Source organism: Stegodyphus dumicola, chromosome 1 (genome assembly GCF_044657685.1).
Source record: "Stegodyphus dumicola isolate Sdum_Otavi_A_Nest chromosome 1, ASM4465768v1".
Taxonomy (NCBI): Eukaryota; Metazoa; Arthropoda; class Arachnida; order Araneae; family Eresidae; genus Stegodyphus; species Stegodyphus dumicola.
In genome coordinates this window covers 162142227-162160079 of record NC_140768.1, presented here as the reverse complement: position 1 = coordinate 162160079, position 17853 = coordinate 162142227, and the positions used below count along the sequence as shown (strand labels likewise).

General features: G+C 35.3%; 1 protein-coding gene across 3 annotated transcripts in view; it reads right to left on the bottom strand.

Moving 5' to 3' along the window:
- LOC118198749 (uncharacterized) overlaps window positions 1-1602 on the bottom strand; it is an 85438-nt gene extending 83836 nt beyond the window's left edge. The window contains exons 1-2 of one of the 3 annotated variants that reach the window (XM_035370514.2): window positions 1319-1602; window positions 708-743 (exon numbers count right to left, since the gene is read on the bottom strand). In XM_035370514.2, the coding sequence (XP_035226405.1) occupies window positions 708-743; window positions 1319-1415 (133 nt within the window). In that variant the 5' untranslated portion in view covers window positions 1416-1602. The remainder of the gene's footprint in view (window positions 1-707; window positions 744-1318) is intronic. The other 2 variants (XM_085822841.1, XM_035370507.2) reach the window with 2 other exon arrangements.
- Window positions 1603-17853: the final 16251 nt, after the last annotated feature.

The window sequence follows — 17853 nt, the reverse complement described above, 5'->3', positions numbered from 1 at the left end:
CAACATGTTTAAAAAAACTGTTTAAATATCTTCTTCCAAGAAAAGCATGGTATAGATACTAATTTAAGCCAGCTGGTTTCCTTTGATGATCTTCACCAGTTGTCTTGGGTGACTGGCAAGTTTACTTTGAAAAAATTAGGTGCTCAAAGCAGGCATGATGCCTGAATAATGGTGCATGGACTAATGGAATAGGGCCTTGGTTCTATTTTGTTGGTTTTTGGAATGCAGTTTTTATATGCACGTATATTAAGTCAAGATGTACTAAAGATGACATGACTTGAAATATTGTTGCACTACACTCCCAAATGTTTAATTGATTTTTAGTGATGCTACAGATACTTCAAACAGAAAGTTCAATAAATTTTAATATCGTGTACACCAGATGTTAATTGTCTAAAGAATTATTTCATTTTCCTGGAAATGAAAAGTAAATGAAAAAATTTGATAATTACAACTTATCTCTTTCACCTAATGAGAAAAAAATGTGGAAGTTTCAGTTAATTTATTTTTATTACTTTAATAATACACTAAAATTATTAAAATTTCAAAATTTTCAAAAGCAAATGTTTAAATTCAACAGCAGACCAAAAAACGAAATGAAAGCTGGAAGCGAAACGTGCTTTGAATGAAAACATTCTAAATAACCAAATTCATGCCGAAATAAAAATTTATGAAAAGGAAAAAAGTTTTAATATTTTAAGAAATACCTTTCTGATCGTCCTTCCATAGCTGGAAACCATTAACTGTAAAGAAATTAGTAATTAATGCATATATGAATAATCACATTAAAAAATAACATTCGTTGTGAATATCACTTAGTCGGTTAAAAAAAATGATAGAAAGCGCTCAATTATCATAAAATCATAAGTTCTAAATACTCAAATTAAATCATATCCAGTAACAATATATTTTTCGCACACCAAAACTTCCTTTTTTTAAAAAATTTTTTAAATGTATCATAAAGAAAGAACAAAGCTTGCCAAATATAACGGTAAACTATTAAATTATGCAAAAATTTAAAAAGACAGCACACAATTTACAGAAAAATACAAAAAAGGGACATTAGCGACTTTAAAAATAACGAATATTATATAATTTACATAAAATTCAAAAACTTCGTATGCTGTCTCAAACAAAGCATCCAAGATCATAAAAGCACTGTTAGTATCTCGCAGCGGGGGTTTGCCGATCACAAACAAAGAGATGTAACAATTTGTTTACTACATTGATTTAAAGCATCTGGTGAAAACTGACTACAATGTACGAATATAAATGTAAATAGCACTTTATAGAATCAAATTTGGAAACAATAATTTACCTGGAAAGGTTGTTGGAAAGACAAAAGTTGGAGTGCACACAACTTGCTCAGGCGTGGAAGCCATTTTTTTCGCACTCCCTCCGTTGCTATTATCCATAGGGAATTTTCATCAGTAACAAAGGAGCGAGGCGGTAGTCGAGTTTCTGTCATTTTTATCAGGAAATTTTCGCTTAATTGCTGTGAATAAATTCGAGAATGATTTTAATGCAAAAGTTCGAAAAAAAAATTAACAATAAATAAGAAAATTTCTATTAATTTCATTTTTTCTATCTTCTTTATTCATCGTTCTTTATCTATTCATTTTTTCCCCGGATAGTCAAGCTTATATTTCGAAAGCATTACTTATTTATGAGAATTTGCTCTCCTGCCCTATATTAAATGTATAAAAAATTAAATTTCAGACAAGCATTATACTCTTAAACAGTGGCGGCTCGTGGCTAAAATTAGTGGGGGTGCTGTTCCAAAAAAATTTAACCTTTGTTTTAAAATTGTGTAAAAGGAATATAAAAAGAAAATTATTTTGAAATTTCATGAAATCTTACAAGAAAAAAATTAAATATTTCTTAATTACTTTAACCGAAATTGTTACAGTTCAATCTTTGTCTATTCATTTAAAAATGAAATGCGTTCCTCTTATTTTAATTTGCTCGAAAAGATCAATAATTTTCTCCTTGATCTCTGGATGACAGTTGAATTTAGTCTTTCTGAATTCCTAGTGCTTCTTAGAAAGGTTTGCATTCTTTTCAATGTTGAAAAGCAGCATTCTGCCTCTGATGTAGTTATGGGAATTCTCAAGAGAATTTTTATCAGTTTCGTAATTTCACTAAGAAGATCATCTGGATTATTTTCGAAGATAAATTTCAGTAGCTCACTTAATTTTTAGTATTTATGGATATCAGTCCAGTAATAGAATACTTTTAGTTCAGTTTCAAGCTTTTCTTTGTCAATCATTGGATATGTTTCAGTGGTCAGTACTATTTCTTCTGTAGAATATTCATTCCTAAAACTAAGCAGTTCTTGTTAAACAATTCAGCAACTGCTAAGTGTTTAGTGGAAGAATATCTGTGCATTATATGAATACATAGTATAAAGTCACATATTTCCTTAGCTTCTGCCATCAGTGTCTTTAAAAAATTCTCACAGTTCTTTGAGTTTCTTAATTCTAAAATAGCAGTTTTTAAATTTCTTATATATTCATTAACTTTAAACACACTAATTTCTCTGGATTGCATTTAGTTGTATATTATTTCAACATGAGGCATCTGATAAAAAAGCTCTAACCAAAACTTGAAATTATCATTTAGATATTTTAAAATTCCTGTTGCTTTTGCAATAGTTGGATTTGCATTTGATGTTGAATGAATTTCAGTAAGGTAATTTTTTAAAAGTTGCAAATTTTCATGAACTCTGTTTATGGTCCGTATGATGAAGTTTCACCTTGCGGAGGAATACCACACGCGCGGAATTAACAACATGCCAGAATTTAGGCACTGCAAAAGCGACAGTGCTCTTCTCTCTTCCGGCTCGGTGTGCTGTTTTCCGTGTGCGCATGCGCAGAACAGCCAAACACCACGTCGCTGGAACTGGGAAGTGCGCAGTTCCAAACAAAGACTTTCGTGCCTTTTTTACAAAGTGGGGGTTGACTACTGACATTAAGCTTAAGGAATATGTATTGTAAAAGTATAAAGAAAAAATTAAAGACTAAAGGGCACACTATATTAAATATTAAAAATAATAATAAGTGGAAATAGGGGATGCTGTAGTTCCACAGTACTTATTACGAGTCGCCACTGCTCTTAAAAATTGATCCGATGTCTATCAAACTATACTCTATTATTAAAAAAAATCAGTCATAACATTAAAAATGCTAACATTAAGAATGGTCATATCTTTTCGAGATGCATGTAATTTTATCAAATGCATGAATAATATAAGATATATTTTGAACTTTCTTAAATATTAAATTCTGCACATTGTTTTCTGGATTTATTATTTCACTCCAAATTGTAATGTTTAACTTTTAGAATTTGGCAACTAATTTTCAAGTATATTCCAAAAAATGTTTGTAAGATAAAATTAATAAAGCTGTTCTATATACGTATCTTATTTTTACTGCTGTACGTAAATTTCTGACAATAAATAATATTGGATTATGTTAACACTGTATATTGATATTCAACATATATCTTTACTACACAGCATAGTCCCTAGTACAGGCTATATATTTTTTAGGCTACACAGTCAAGAAATTTGAAAACTAGATTCTTTTGTTGTAAGATTTATAGTCCTTCTGAATAACTATTATCAGCTTTATTCTTCTTCTATCCTTCATTCCTCAAATAACCTCACCCATAGCCTTCAAATTTACCAAATCTCTGCCATGCAGACACTTGACCTCATGGGGGTTTAAATTTGCTCTAGTCGATTAGTGTTTCGGAGCTATACCTGTTCGATCTTTAATGAAGTTTCTAGTGCTCCCAACACTTTTACCTGTGCCTGAAAGATTTATAGAATAAATCTTGTGTATGTACCTTCATTTCCTGTAATAGAGAATTTGTGACTTACTTTATTACATTCCCCTTATTCCTGAAAACGAGCAACATTTTGTCTGTCCTGACTTTGTGATCAAAAATTGAACAAAAATAATCTGGACGATTAGGATCATTAGATGGTTTACCTGTAAAAATACATGAAATAATGGAAACAGAAAAAAATAGCATTGACGTCTTGTTTTGTTACTTCATATACAGTAGCGTAGCTAGGGTGGGGCAAAAGGGAACATCTGTTCCCGGGCGCAGCATTCAGGGGGCGCCAAACTGATGTTACGAAATTTTAGAATGAAATGTTTTCCATTCTTGGCACAGAGGAACGGGGCGCAAAATCGTCTCTTGTCCCCGGGCTCCGAAAACCCTAGCTACGCCTCTGTTCATATACTAGTACTTTTCTACTTATTTCGTTAAAATATTACAATTTTCATAAAGAATATTAAGTTAGTCAGTGATTAAAAGTTGTCTTAACGATACTACGTGAAAACTGAGAATAAAAATTACAGTAAAGTATTGCACCAAGAATCATTTGGTATTGAAAACTGTGTTTCTTCAAAATTAGGACTCTGAAAGACTCTCTCGTCTCCAACATATGGAATATTTAAAGATTCGTTGAAGAAACTCGCCTGACCAGCTCCCAAGCATGCAGTCTGCTTTCAACAGGCAAAATGCTCCAAACTTCTTTTCCGACGAATTCCACTCATCTAGAGGATATATTTAATTGCTAATTTCACAAAGGTTAGGCCCTAAACGGTAATCTCTAAGTTACTGGTAAGAGAAGGGGAAAATATCTCCTGGAGTAAGCCAGTATGCGGACGGAGGTATAAAAGTATCCTATACTTCTGTGGCGTTCCGACAGATACTTCAACTTCTATTCATGAGATGGCGCCACGTGTAAAATCCAGTTCTTAATCGGAGCAGCAAAGCGACGTCATTACTCACTCAGACTTCTCGTCAGGCAACTACGCATGAACTGTGAACGCGACAGAAGCATGAACTGTGTTCCGAGCTCTGTGTTGATCTCTGCAATGTAATTTAAATTGTAATTTAGTACTTAATATATTCTTTTGTTATAGGAGATTGTCTACTCTTATTTTCTTTAATTATATCATGCATTAAGCACACACGACCACCAAAAGTGGTGACCTTTTGACTGAGCACGCTACTGACAAAGGATTTTCAACGACCCTAAGCCACGTGCATCCAAGGCATTCTGAAGAACTGACTAAAAATAACAACGGATATGGACATTAAACGTATGCTACAACGTACCCCTTCAATTATTTCTAGAAGTATTGATATATATTGCTTGTGTTTTTTTCAAAGTCGTGCATATCATCGCAAGGAGCTTCAGCAAATCATCAATGTGATCTGTTCCGTTCCGCTGACTTCGCCAGTCGTGCAATAATTCTTCGATCATTCAACTTTTGTGACAAGTGGGATACAATAGTGATTTTCGCTAAATGTGCTACATCAGTAATTTTTCTGCAACGTGCTACGGAAAAATTCTTCTCTCAGTGTTCGAAAGTAGTGAATTTTTTTTTCCCATGTGCTACAGGAGTGATTTCCATTTTCCTTCGAAAGTGCCTTAGCAGTATGAAGTGGTGATTTTGTGTGTGCGCAATACAAAATGAACGCATCATTTTTTCTCAAATAGGGGTTTCTTTTCAAATGCATTTCGGTAAAATATTATTTGAGTGTGTAATTGCTGACCCTGTCTTATTTGTGTTTGTATCGTTACGTAAATTTTTCTGCATGGTTAAAATATTTATTGTTATCATGGTAAAATATCAATAGTGTACCCTCATGCTACAATATTTGTGCTGTTAAGTGTTTATTAATTAAAGTGAAAATTATCTATCAGTATGCCCGACGATATTCCACCAGAGCCACAAATCACACGCGTGGCGGTGAAGATACCGCCTTTCTGGAAAAATAATCCTTCATTGTGGTTCGCTTGTAAGGATCTTAAGTTTTACTAACGTTTATTTTATTTTAAATCTTTACTATCACTTATTTTCTACTTCCGGCCAGAATTATAAGCGTTAATGTATTTATGCAAAGTTTGTCTGGCGAACGCCAAGTACTTAAGTTGTGGCTTTTTGCCAAGCGAGAGAGAGGAAGCAGTTAGTCGAAGCAGGCCGCTTACCTTAGAAGTTTTACTCAGTTGCTGGTTGCCTTCCAGGCCAGAGGTTTAATCCTCTTGATAATTTTTAAACGTATTGTAGTGTTCACAGTTCTCTGTACTACATACGGCTTCCTGTTAATATAAGGCCAATCTTCCACGTTTATTATTTTTAAATTAAATTAGAGTTTAGTTTTATTTTTATATTTTTACGTTTAGACCACAAGTAGTGGGTCTGTGTATTTCGAAGTACGGAAGTTATTGTAAATAGAGAAAAATAAAGGGTTTTGTATACCCTTCTTGTGTATCCTGTCCACTTCCCACAGTGATTGAACATAGCTTTAGTAAGCTCTCTGTTCCGAGTCAGGTCCTTGCATGTTCCCGAAGAAAGTAAGACGGAACATTGAACCTGATAGTAGCGCCCAACGAAGAAGAATAACCATGGCCGAGTTTCAAGAACCTTTGCTGCCTGCAGAAGCGGCTGAGAATCCAGAAATGCCAGCTGCCGCCCTGGAAGGATTTGGTTACATCGTCCAGACCATGCGCGCTTCGATGAAACCAGAAGCAACATTTAATGGAAACTCACCGGTAACCAGTTTTTTGGAAAAATTGGGTGACCACTTCATGCTCTACCAAGTGCACGAGTTTCAAAAAGTTACCTTAGCTACCAGCGCTTTGAGGGGCCAAGCGCTTAATTGGTTCAAATGTATAGGCAGAAGTCTCTTGGGTCAAGCAGGAAGTCCCACCTATACTTACGAGAATTTCAAGACTGCCCTACTAAAAGCCTTCCCTGTCGTAAGGGATCGTGCGAAATTAGAAACGGAACTTTTCAGCATATATCACCAAAGAATCGAAAATCTCCCAAGCTTTATTTTAAGAAAAATTCACGTCTTCAAACTCTTGTATGGAAACCGTCCGGATCCTGAGATAATTCAAGTGATTTTGCCGAGGTTACTTCCCCAAGTGCAAGACTTTATTGAATTAAGAAATCCGACTACACTGGAAAAGTTATTTGAGCTAGCAATCCAGTTTGAAAGTAGAAGAACGGCGGACATTGAAAGAAGACGCCAATATCAACAGCGAAACCAATTTGGTGCGCCAAGACTACAGCAAACTCAAGCACACGGCTACGGAAGCAAAGCGAATCAATGGGCAAGGAAACCCGAGCATTCAAAAACAGCCGGCGAACGTCGACAGTTCAATAGCAATCCAGGAAAAAAGTCTCAAGGCCAGTGGAAAAAGAAGGAAAGCACGGAAATGAAAAATAATTTAAACTAAAACGGATTTCTGCTGACGGGAGGGTGCGGAAATCCGAAGGCCAAGAAAAGCCCTCTTCCTTCAAGTTAAATACAGTAACGGTGAAAAATTTGACTCTTCCGAAGATTGAAGTGTTGGTGAATAATATCCCAGCCACCGCACTTCTGGATACAGGCGCGCAGTGTTCCTGTGTGGCAGAAGATTTTTTTAGGAAGTATTCTCGGAAATACCGCATATATAATTCGGATAATACGACAGTGTTAGCGGCGCAAGGAGAAAAATGTAAGTGTATAGGTAAATTACCGCTGTATGTCCGTATCAAGGACGAACAAGTAAAGGTGATGTTTTTCATAGTAAAGAATCTGCAAGCACATATTATTTTAGGAATAGATTTTCCTTCAGAGGCACAAGCAACGCTGGATTTTAATGAAGCGTCCCTTAAGCTGACGATGAAACCAGTTCGTGCAGAAAAGGCTGAACCGCCGATGTTAAATCTTGACCACCTGCCTAATGACAAGCAAGGTAGAATCCGACAAGTCGTAAGTGAATTTGCTTCGTTATTTGGTGATATTCCAGGATTTACTCAGGTTACTAACCATAGTATTGACACCGGAGATGCAATGCCAGTTCGTCAAAAACCATACCGGTATGATAAGAATAAGGAAAAAATTATAGAATGGCATATCACCGATATGTTACGTAAAAAGATCATAACGCCCATCTCAAGTAGTTATGCTAGCCCGGTGGTTTTATGTAAGAAAAATAATGACTATCCTTTGACACATCCAAAAAGGTGGAGATTCGCAATTGACTACCGTAAATTAAACTCCATAACTAAATATCCGGTATATCCGTTACCTATTATTGAAGAAATTCTAAGGAACATAACATCCACCAAATATATGACGACTTTAGACTTAACGACTGGTTATTTTCAAATAGGGGTTAGGCCTGAGGACGTGCCTAAGACTGCTTTTATAACCAAGTCTGGCACTTATGCATTTTTGCGTATGCCGTTTGGCCTTTCAGGGGCGCCGGCAACATTTCAGCGATGTATGGACATTGTGTTAAGACCTGTTCTTGGAAAGTCCACATTTATCTATTTAGACGATATCATTATTACTAGTGATAATCTCGACCAACATGTACAGGATTTAAGACAGATGTTTTCTTTATTAAATGAGGCCGGTCTAAAAGTTAATGTCGAAAAGTGCAAATTTGCAGCCCCTGAATTAAAATATTTAGGTTACAAAATATCTCAGAAAGGAATAGATACAGACGAATCAAAAATAATCGCTGTACAAAAGTATCCGACTCCAAACACGGCGAAGAAGCTCTCTCCTTTTCTAGGACTTTGTTCATATTATAGGTCCTTTATAAAACATTTTGCAGCTATTGCTGAACCATTGTTAAAATTAAAAAGGAAAAAGGCAAGATTCTCGTGGACGGCCGAAGCCAATAGTGCTTTCGAAAAATTAAAACAAGCATTAACGCAAGCCCCTGTGTTGAAATTTCCTGAAAAGGATGAGAATTTAAAAATTTCAGCGGATGCTTCTGATTATGCGGTAGGAGCGGTACTTTCGCAAAATCAGCAGCCCGTGGCATTTTTTAGCCGAACTTTAAATCAGACACAAAGAAACTATTCCGCGACCGAGAGAGGCACTTGCAGTTCTGTTAGCAGTGCAAAAGTTCCGAGTCTATTTTGGAAAGGCGCCAATAACAGTGTACTCTGATCATGCGGCGGTAACTAGATTGTACTCAGGGAAGAACGTATCCCCAAGGTTAATAAGATGGGCACTCAAGCTACAAGAATATAATCTGGAAATCAAGCATACCCCTGGAAAGGAAAATATCGTAGCAGATGCCCTATCAAGAATTAAAATAGACGAGCAAGGTAATACCGTAAAGGTGGCAATGCTTACAGCATGTACAATAAATTCCCGAGAAACTGTAATAACCGAACTGGGTAAGGATCCTGAGTTTGGAAGCATTTATGAGTATTTAAAGGATCCTGAAAATTTTAGCCACCAAGATATTGTGGCGATAAGAAATAGGGCGGCCCATTACGAACTAATAGATGGTCTATTATTCTATACAAAAACTACGAAGTCCAACAACGAATTTCGACCTGTTATCCCAGCTAGTCTTAGATTAAATATCCTGCAGGAGCTCCATGACAGCCCTTTAGCTTCTCATGCTGGTATTCGAAAAACTATCCAACGCGTACGCGAGGCAGTCTATTTTCCTGAACTGCAATAGTTAACAAGGGCGTATGTCCAGTCCTGCCCAACATGTCAAGCAGTTAATTATATTAATTTCCGCCCGGCCGGGTTTCTAAATAGTATTAAATCCGAATTTCCAAATGAAATAATTGGCATCGATTTATTGGGCCCTTTCCCAAGAAGTCAGTTAAATAAAAGCCGCTATCTCCTTGTTATGGTTGATCATTTTAGTAAGTGGACCGAAATTGTTCCCTTAAAACAAGCCTCCGCGAAATTAGTTACTGATTCTATTTTAAATAAATATATTTTAAAATACGGTGCGCCCCTAAAAGTTATATCGGATAATGTTCCTCAATTTGTAAGTAATGTTTTTGAAGACATGTGCCAAAAACTGGGCATACGTCATTTAAAAATGGTCCCGTATCGGCCGCAATCAAATATAGCGGAACGGGTCAATAGAAATATAGTGAAAATTATCCGTAGTTATGTTAAAAATTTTCATAAAAGCTGGGATAACTATGTCAATGAATTTGCTTTCGCCCTTAGGAAGGCAAAACATGATACAACGGGCAAAACTCCTGCTGAGTTATTTTTAGGCAGAAAGATTATAACGCCGATAGATAAATTATTTTATGTGCAACAAAGAGCCCCAGAATTTAAAATGGGTGATATAGAAAAACTAATAAAAGAAGCAAAAAAGAATACGGAAGTAGCACAAAGAAAACAGAAGCTCTATTATGATTTGAAACGATGGGGAGTAACTTATAAAGTAGGGGATGAAGTTTTAAAAATTAAATATTCACTTTCTTCAGCACCAGAAGATAAAACTGCCAAATGTTTTCCACGATTTGAAGGACCATATGTCATAGAAAAAATAACTCACGCTGTATTAGTGTTAAAAGCTAGAAATGGTGAATGATGACGTAATAAAATGAATACTATGATCGTAATAAAATGAATACTATGATCGTAATAAAATGAAAATTTTCAAAGATCTTTTGCAGGACCCGGCACGGCAGACACCGCAGGCACAAGCTCCAGAGGTGGAAAAACGACAAGTACAGTCGGTCACAAAAGTATTCGAACACCGGTACCCATTCAGAAAATTTAGTTTTCCGTTGAGAAACAAAATTGTCTCCAGAGTCTATCTTGGTTCGATAGAAAAAAAAACAAAAGGATGGCTCATGTCCAAAATTGGCTAGGTGCATGAAACAAAATACAACATGACCTATCTGGGTGAGATGGGAAACAAAATGGCTGCTCACGTAATCCATTATTGCGCTCATAGAAAACGCAAAGTGTCGCTGCGGCTCGTCTCGGTTCGCGAAGAGTGAAAACCCAAAACGGTCTGCAGTGTCTATCTTTGTTGAATGAGAAAACAAAAGGATGCCTCATGTCCAGTTTATTTAGGTGTGGGGGAAAATATAACGTGACCTATCTGGATGAGATGTCTCCAGCGATCCAGTATAGACTTTTTCCCCATCTGCAATAGGTGACATCTATAAACAATTCCATTGAAATCTCCTCGAAATATAAGAAACAGCTAGCTCGTGAAATTGTAAAGTATTCCCAAAGAATTCCACTTCTTGAAGAAGGAAAAACACCCTAGCTGCAGATGAGGTAGAGAGAGAAAAAGCATGTTGCACCATGGAGAGCCCGCACGGTTCTGAACAGAAACGGTGGAATGCTTTTATAGAAAAGAGTTGAAAGTGAAAGTAAAAGCCGATTGGAAATTTTTCACTTGGTTGCCGACTGGGAAAAAATTTTCAGAGCTCAGAAAAAAAATCTGAGATGTAAAAAAAAAAAAAAAAAAAAAAAAAAACTTTTTGTTAATTTTTATCATGTCTTCTAGACATGATAAAAATTAACCCTACCCCCCCTTTTTGTGTGGGAATGTTGTCTCACTGTTTCTGAAAATAGACCATGACTCATTCTAGGAATTATATGTTTTAAAAAGGATGAGTTTAAAGTTTATAAGATAAGATAAGTTTTTAAAAAGGATATGTTTTAAAAAGTCTTTGGGTTTCTCCATTCCAAAGTAAACAAAGTGAAGACATCAAATTAATAGAAAAAAAAGGAAGATTTTTTTTTTTTTTTATATAGCTCTGGAAATATTTTTCCAATTCAACAGCCAAGAAATATTTCCAGCCAATACAATTTCATTTTTACTTTCACTTTCAATTCATTTCTTATATCTATAAGAACATTTCATTTTTCTGTTCAGATCAGTGTGGGTTGTTCAAGATGCAGCAACTCTACTCCATCCCACAACCAGGAAAAAAAGATGTTCTTTCATGAGATGTTCTTTTGGCTTTCGAAAACAATGATTACATGATGATTGTAATACATTTCGGTTCTCATGTCCCATGCTTGAACTCAGAATTATTTCCAGAACTCTGAGAATTTTTCCTAGTCAGCTCGATAACCCAACTTTCGTATATTTATTTTTTAAGCCACTCGAGTTTCGACTTCCCATCCGTGTGTGCTGTGCATTCAACCTGGAGACACATTCCCTGAGCTCTAAGAAAATGTTTCCCAGTAGACTCAATCCCTGAAATGGATTAAAAAAATTCTTTCATACATTTTTAAAGCTCAAGAGTGTTAGGTGTCATGGAAAGAACCTTTTTTTTCCCTGAGCTCTAAGAAAATGTTTCCCAGCAGACTCAATCGCTGAAATGGATTAAAAATAAATTCTTTCATACATTTTTAAAGCTCAAGAGTGTTAGGTATCATGGAAAGAGCTTTTTCTTTCCACAGCCCACTCAATCGCTGAAATGGATTAAAAACAAATTCTTTGATACATTTTTAAAGCTCAAGCGTGTTAGCTGTCATAGAAAGGGCCTTTTTTTTCCCCAGCCCACTCAATCACTGAAATGGATTAAAAACAAATTCTTTGATACATTTTTAAAGCTCAAGCGTGTTAGCTGTCATGGAAAGAGCCTTTTTTATCCCAGCCCACTCAATCGCTGAAATGGATTAAAAATAAATTCTTTCATACATGTTTAAAGCTCAAGCGTGTTAGCTGTCATGGAAACTGAAATTTATGTCACGGTTTGTGTGTCACACGTCGTCAACGGTATGATTTGAGGTGAAAATTGAAAACCCGGTATAAAAAATCTCTTTAACTTCACTGTAGAAGAAGGTGTGGGATAGAGAGATTTCGTCATGGGAAAATGTCTTTCAATTTCTTTCAATGTCCGTCATGGGAAAATGTCTTTCAATATCATGTCATCTCCTTTCAAATAGGATTGAAGGATTTTTCTTAAACTATGTTGAAATCTTGATGCATAAAAACCACGGATGGGAAATTCTGATTTATGGATGGATCATCCAATTTCGCTAGACCCTGATAAACGGTTGCTGATGAAATCCAAACGAGGGGTCCTAGCTTTTCAAATGGGAAACATTTTCCCCTAAACGGAGGAATGATTTCTATTCTGTGAGACGTCAAAAATTGGAAAAAAGCTTGTGTTCACAGAAGCTCTTTCTAGAAGAGTGGTCCTGGGTGCAGATGAGGTAGAGAGAGAAAAAGCATGTTGCACCTTGGACAGTCCGCACAGTTCTGAACAGAAAACGTAGAATACTTTTATAGAAAAGTGTTGAAAGTGAAAGTAAAAGGCCAATCGTCTTGGCTGTAGAATTTTCACTTGGTTGCCAACTGGGAAAAATTTTTCAAAGCTCAGAAAAAAAAATTCGATATGTAAAAAAAATTCGATATGTAAAAAAAAAAAAAAAAAAAAAAAAAAAAAACTTTTTGTTAATTTTTATCATGTAGACATGATAAAAATTAACCCTACCCCCTTTTGTGTGGGAATGTTGTCTCACTGTTTCTAAAAATAGACCATGACTCATTCTAGGAATTATATGTTTTAGAAAGGATGAGTCATAGTCTTTGGGTTTCTCCATTCCAAAGTAAATAAAGTGAAGACATCAAATTAATAGAAAAAAGGAAGAGTTTTTTTTTCTATTTTTATTTTTATTCAGCTCTGGAAATATTTTTCCCATTCAACAGCCAAGAAATATTTTTCAATACAATTTCATTTTTATTTTCACTTTCAGTTCATTTCTTATATCTATAAAAACATTTCATATTTCTGTTCAGATCAGTGTGGGTTGTTCAAGATGCAGCAACTCTACTCCATCCCACAACCAGGAAAAAAAGATGTTCTTTCATGAGGAATTCTTTTGGCTTTCGAAAACAATGATGACATGATGATTGTAATACATTTCGGTTCTCATGTCCCATGCTTGAACTCAGAATTATTTCCAGAACTCTGAGAATTTTTCCTAGTCAGCTCGATAACCCAACTTTCGTATATTTATTTTTTAAGCCACTCGAGTTTCGACTTCCCATCCGTGTGTGCTGTGCATTCAACCTGGAGACACATTCCCTGAGCTCTAAGAAAATGTTTCCTAGTAGACTCAATCCCTGAAATGGATTAAAAAAATTCTTTCATACATTTTTAAAGCTCAAGAGTGTTAGGTGTCATGGAAAGAACCTTTTTTTTTCTTGAGCTCTAAGAAAATGTTTCCCAGCAGACTCAATCGCTGAAATGGATTAAAAATAAATTTGTTCCTATATTTTTTAAGCTCAAGAGAGTTAGCTGTCATGGAAAGAGCCTTTTTTTCCCCTGAACTCTAAGAAAATGTTTCCCAGTAGACTCAATCGCTGAAATGGATTAAAAATAAATTCTTTCATACATTTTTAAAGCTCAAGAGTGTTAGCTGTCATGGAAAGAGCCTTTTTTTCCCCTGAGCTCTAAGAAAATGTTTTCCAGCAGACTCAATCGCTGAAATGGATTAAAAATAAATTCTTTCATACATTTTTCAAGCTTAAGCGTGTTAGCTGTCATGGAAAGAGCCTTTTTACCCCTGAGCTCTGAGAAAATGTTTCCCAGCAGACTCAATCGCTGAAATGGATTAAAAATAAATTCTTTCATACATTTTTAAAGCTTAAGCGTGTTAGCTGTCATGGAAAGAGCCTTTTTTTCCCCTGAGCTCTGAGAAAATGTTTCCCAGCAGACTCAATCGCTGAAATGGATTAAAAATAACTTCTTTTATACATTTTTAAAGCTCAAGCGTGTTAGCTGTCATAGAAGGGCCTTTTTTTTCCCAGCCCACTCAATCGCTGAAATGGATTAAAAATAACTTCTTTCATACATTTTTAAAGCTCAAGCGTGTTAGCTGTCATAGAGCTGTAGATGAGGTAGAGAGAGAAAAAGCATGCTGCACCATATAGAGCCCGCACGTTTCTGAACAGAAAACGTGGAATGCTTTTATAGAAAAGAGTTGAAAGTGAAAGTAAAAGCCGATTGGAAATTTTTCACTTGGTTGCCGACTGGGAAAAAATTTTCAGAGCTCAGAAAAAAAAATCTGAGATGTTTAAAAAAAAAAACTTTTTGTTAATTTTTATCATGTTTTCTAGACATGATAAAAATTAACCCTACCCCCTTTTGTGTGGGAATGTTGTCTCACTGTTTCTAAAAATAGACCATGACTCATTCTAGGAATTATATGTTTTAGAAAGGATGAGTCATAGTCTTTGGGTTTCTCCATTCCAAAGTAAATAAAGTGAAGACATCAAATTAATAGAAAAAAGGAAGAGTTTTTTTTTCTATTTTTATTTTTATTCAGCTCTGGAAATATTTTTCCCATTCAACAGCCAAGAAATATTTTTCAATACAATTTCATTTTTATTTTCACTTTCAGTTCATTTCTTATATCTATAAAAACATTTCATATTTCTGTTCAGATCAGTGTGGGTTGTTCAAGATGCAGCAACTCTACTCCATCCCACAACCAGGAAAAAAAGATGTTCTTTCATGAGGAATTCTTTTGGCTTTCGAAAACAATGATGACATGATGATTGTAATACATTTCGGTTCTCATGTCCCATGCTTGAACTCAGAATTATTTCCAGAACTCTGAGAATTTTTCCTAGTCAGCTCGATAACCCAACTTTCGTATATTTATTTTTTAAGCCACTCGAGTTTCGACTTCCCATCCCTGTGTGCTGTGCATTCAACCTGGAGACACATTCCCTGAGCTCTAAGAAAATGTTTCCTAGTAGACTCAATCCCTGAAATGGATTAAAAAAATTCTTTCATACATTTTTAAAGCTCAAGAGTGTTAGGTGTCATGGAAAGAACCTTTTTTTTTCTTGAGCTCTAAGAAAATGTTTCCCAGCAGACTCAATCGCTGAAATGGATTAAAAATAAATTTGTTCCTATATTTTTTAAGCTCAAGAGTGTTAGCTGTCATGGAAAGAGCCTTTTTTTTCCCTGAACTCTAAGAAAATGTTTCCCAGTAGACTCAATCGCTGAAATGGATTAAAAATAAATTCTTTCATACATTTTTAAAGCTCAAGAGTGTTAGCTGTCATGGAAAGAGCCTTTTTTCCCCCTGAGCTCTAAGAAAATGTTTTCCAGCAGACTCAATCGCTGAAATGGATTAAAAATAAATTCTTTCATACATTTTTAAAGCTTAAGCGTGTTAGCTGTCATGGAAAGAGCCTTTTTACCCCTGAGCTCTGAGAAAATGTTTCCCAGCAGACTCAATCGCTGAAATGGATTAAAAATAAATTCTTTCATACATTTTTAAAGCTTAAGCGTGTTAGCTGTCATGGAAAGAGCCTTTTTTTTCCCTGAGCTCTAAGAAAATGTTTCCCAGTAGACTCAATCGCTGAAATGGATTAAAAATAAATTCTTTCATACATTTTTAAAGCTCAAGAGTGTTAGCTGTCATGGAAAGAGCCTTTTTTTCCCCTGAGCTCTAAGAAAATGTTTCCCAGCAGACTCAATCGCTGAAATGGATTAAAAATAAATTCTTTCATACATTTTTTAAACCTCAAGAGTGTTAGCTGTCATGGAAAGAGCCTTTTTTTTACCTGAGCTCTAAGAAAATGTTTTCCAGCAGACTCAATCGCTGAAATGGATTAAAAATAAATTCTTTCATACATTTTTAAAGCTTAAGCGTGTTAGCTGTCATGGAAAGAGCCTTTTTACCCCTGAGCTCTGAGAAAATGTTTCCCAGCAGACTCAATCGCTGAAATGGATTAAAAATAAATTCTTTCATACATTTTTAAAGCTTAAGCGTGTTAGCTGTCATGGAAAGAGCCTTTTTTTCCCCTGAGCTCTGAGAAAATGTTTCCCAGCAGACTCAATCGCTGAAATGGATTAAAAATAAATTCTTTCATACATTTTTAAAGCTTAAGCGTGTTAGTTCTCATGGAAAGAGCCTTTTTTTTTACCCAGCCCACTCTATCGCTGAAATGGATTAAAAATAACTTCTTTTATACATTTTTAAAGCTCAAGCGTGTTAGCTGTCATAGAAGGGCCTTTTTTTTCCCAGCCCACTCAATTGCTGAAATGGATTAAAAATAACTTCTTTCATACATTTTTAAAGCTCAAGCGTGTTAGCTGTCATAGAGCTGTAGATGAGGTAGAGAGAGAAAAAGCATGCTGCACCATGGAGAGCCCGCACGGTTCTGAACAGAAAACGTGGAATGCTTTTATAGAAAAGAGTTGAAAGTGAAAGTAAAAGCCGATTGGAAATTTTTCACTTGGTTGCCGACTGGGAAAAAATTTTCAGAGCTCAGAAAAAAAAATCTGAGATGTTTAAAAAAAAAAACTTTTTGTTAATTTTTATCATGTTTTCTAGACATGATAAAAATTAACCCTACCCCCTTTTGTGTGGGAATGTTGTCTCACTGTTTCTAAAAATAGACCATGACTCATTCTAGGAATTATATGTTTTAGAAAGGATGAGTCATAGTCTTTGGGTTTCTCCATTCCAAAGTAAATAAATTGAAGACATCAAATTAATAAAAAAAAGGAAGAGTTTTTTTTTTTTATTTTTATTTTTATTCAGCTCTGGAAATATTTTTCCCATTCAACAGCCAAGAAATATTTTTCAATACAATTTCATTTTTATTTTCACTTTCAGTTCATTTCTTATATCTATAAAAACATTTCATATTTCTGTTCAGATCAGTGTGGGTTGTTCAAGATGCAGCAACTGTACTCCATCCCACAACCAGGAGAAAAAGATGTTCTTTCATGAGGAATTCTTTTGGCTTTCGAAAACAATGAAGACATGATGATTGTAATACATTTTGGTTCTCATGTCCCATGCTTGAACTCAGAATTATTTCCAGAACTCTGAGAATTTTTCCTAGTCAGCTCGATAACCCAACTTTCGTATATTTATTTTTTAAGCCACTCGAGTTTCGACTTCCCATCCCTGTTTGCTGTGCATTCAACCTGGAGACACATTCCCTGAGCTCTAAGAAAATGTTTCCCAGTAGACTCAATCGCTGAAATGGATTAAAAATAAATTCTTTCATACATTTTTAAAGCTCAAGAGTGTTAGCTGTCATGGAAAGAG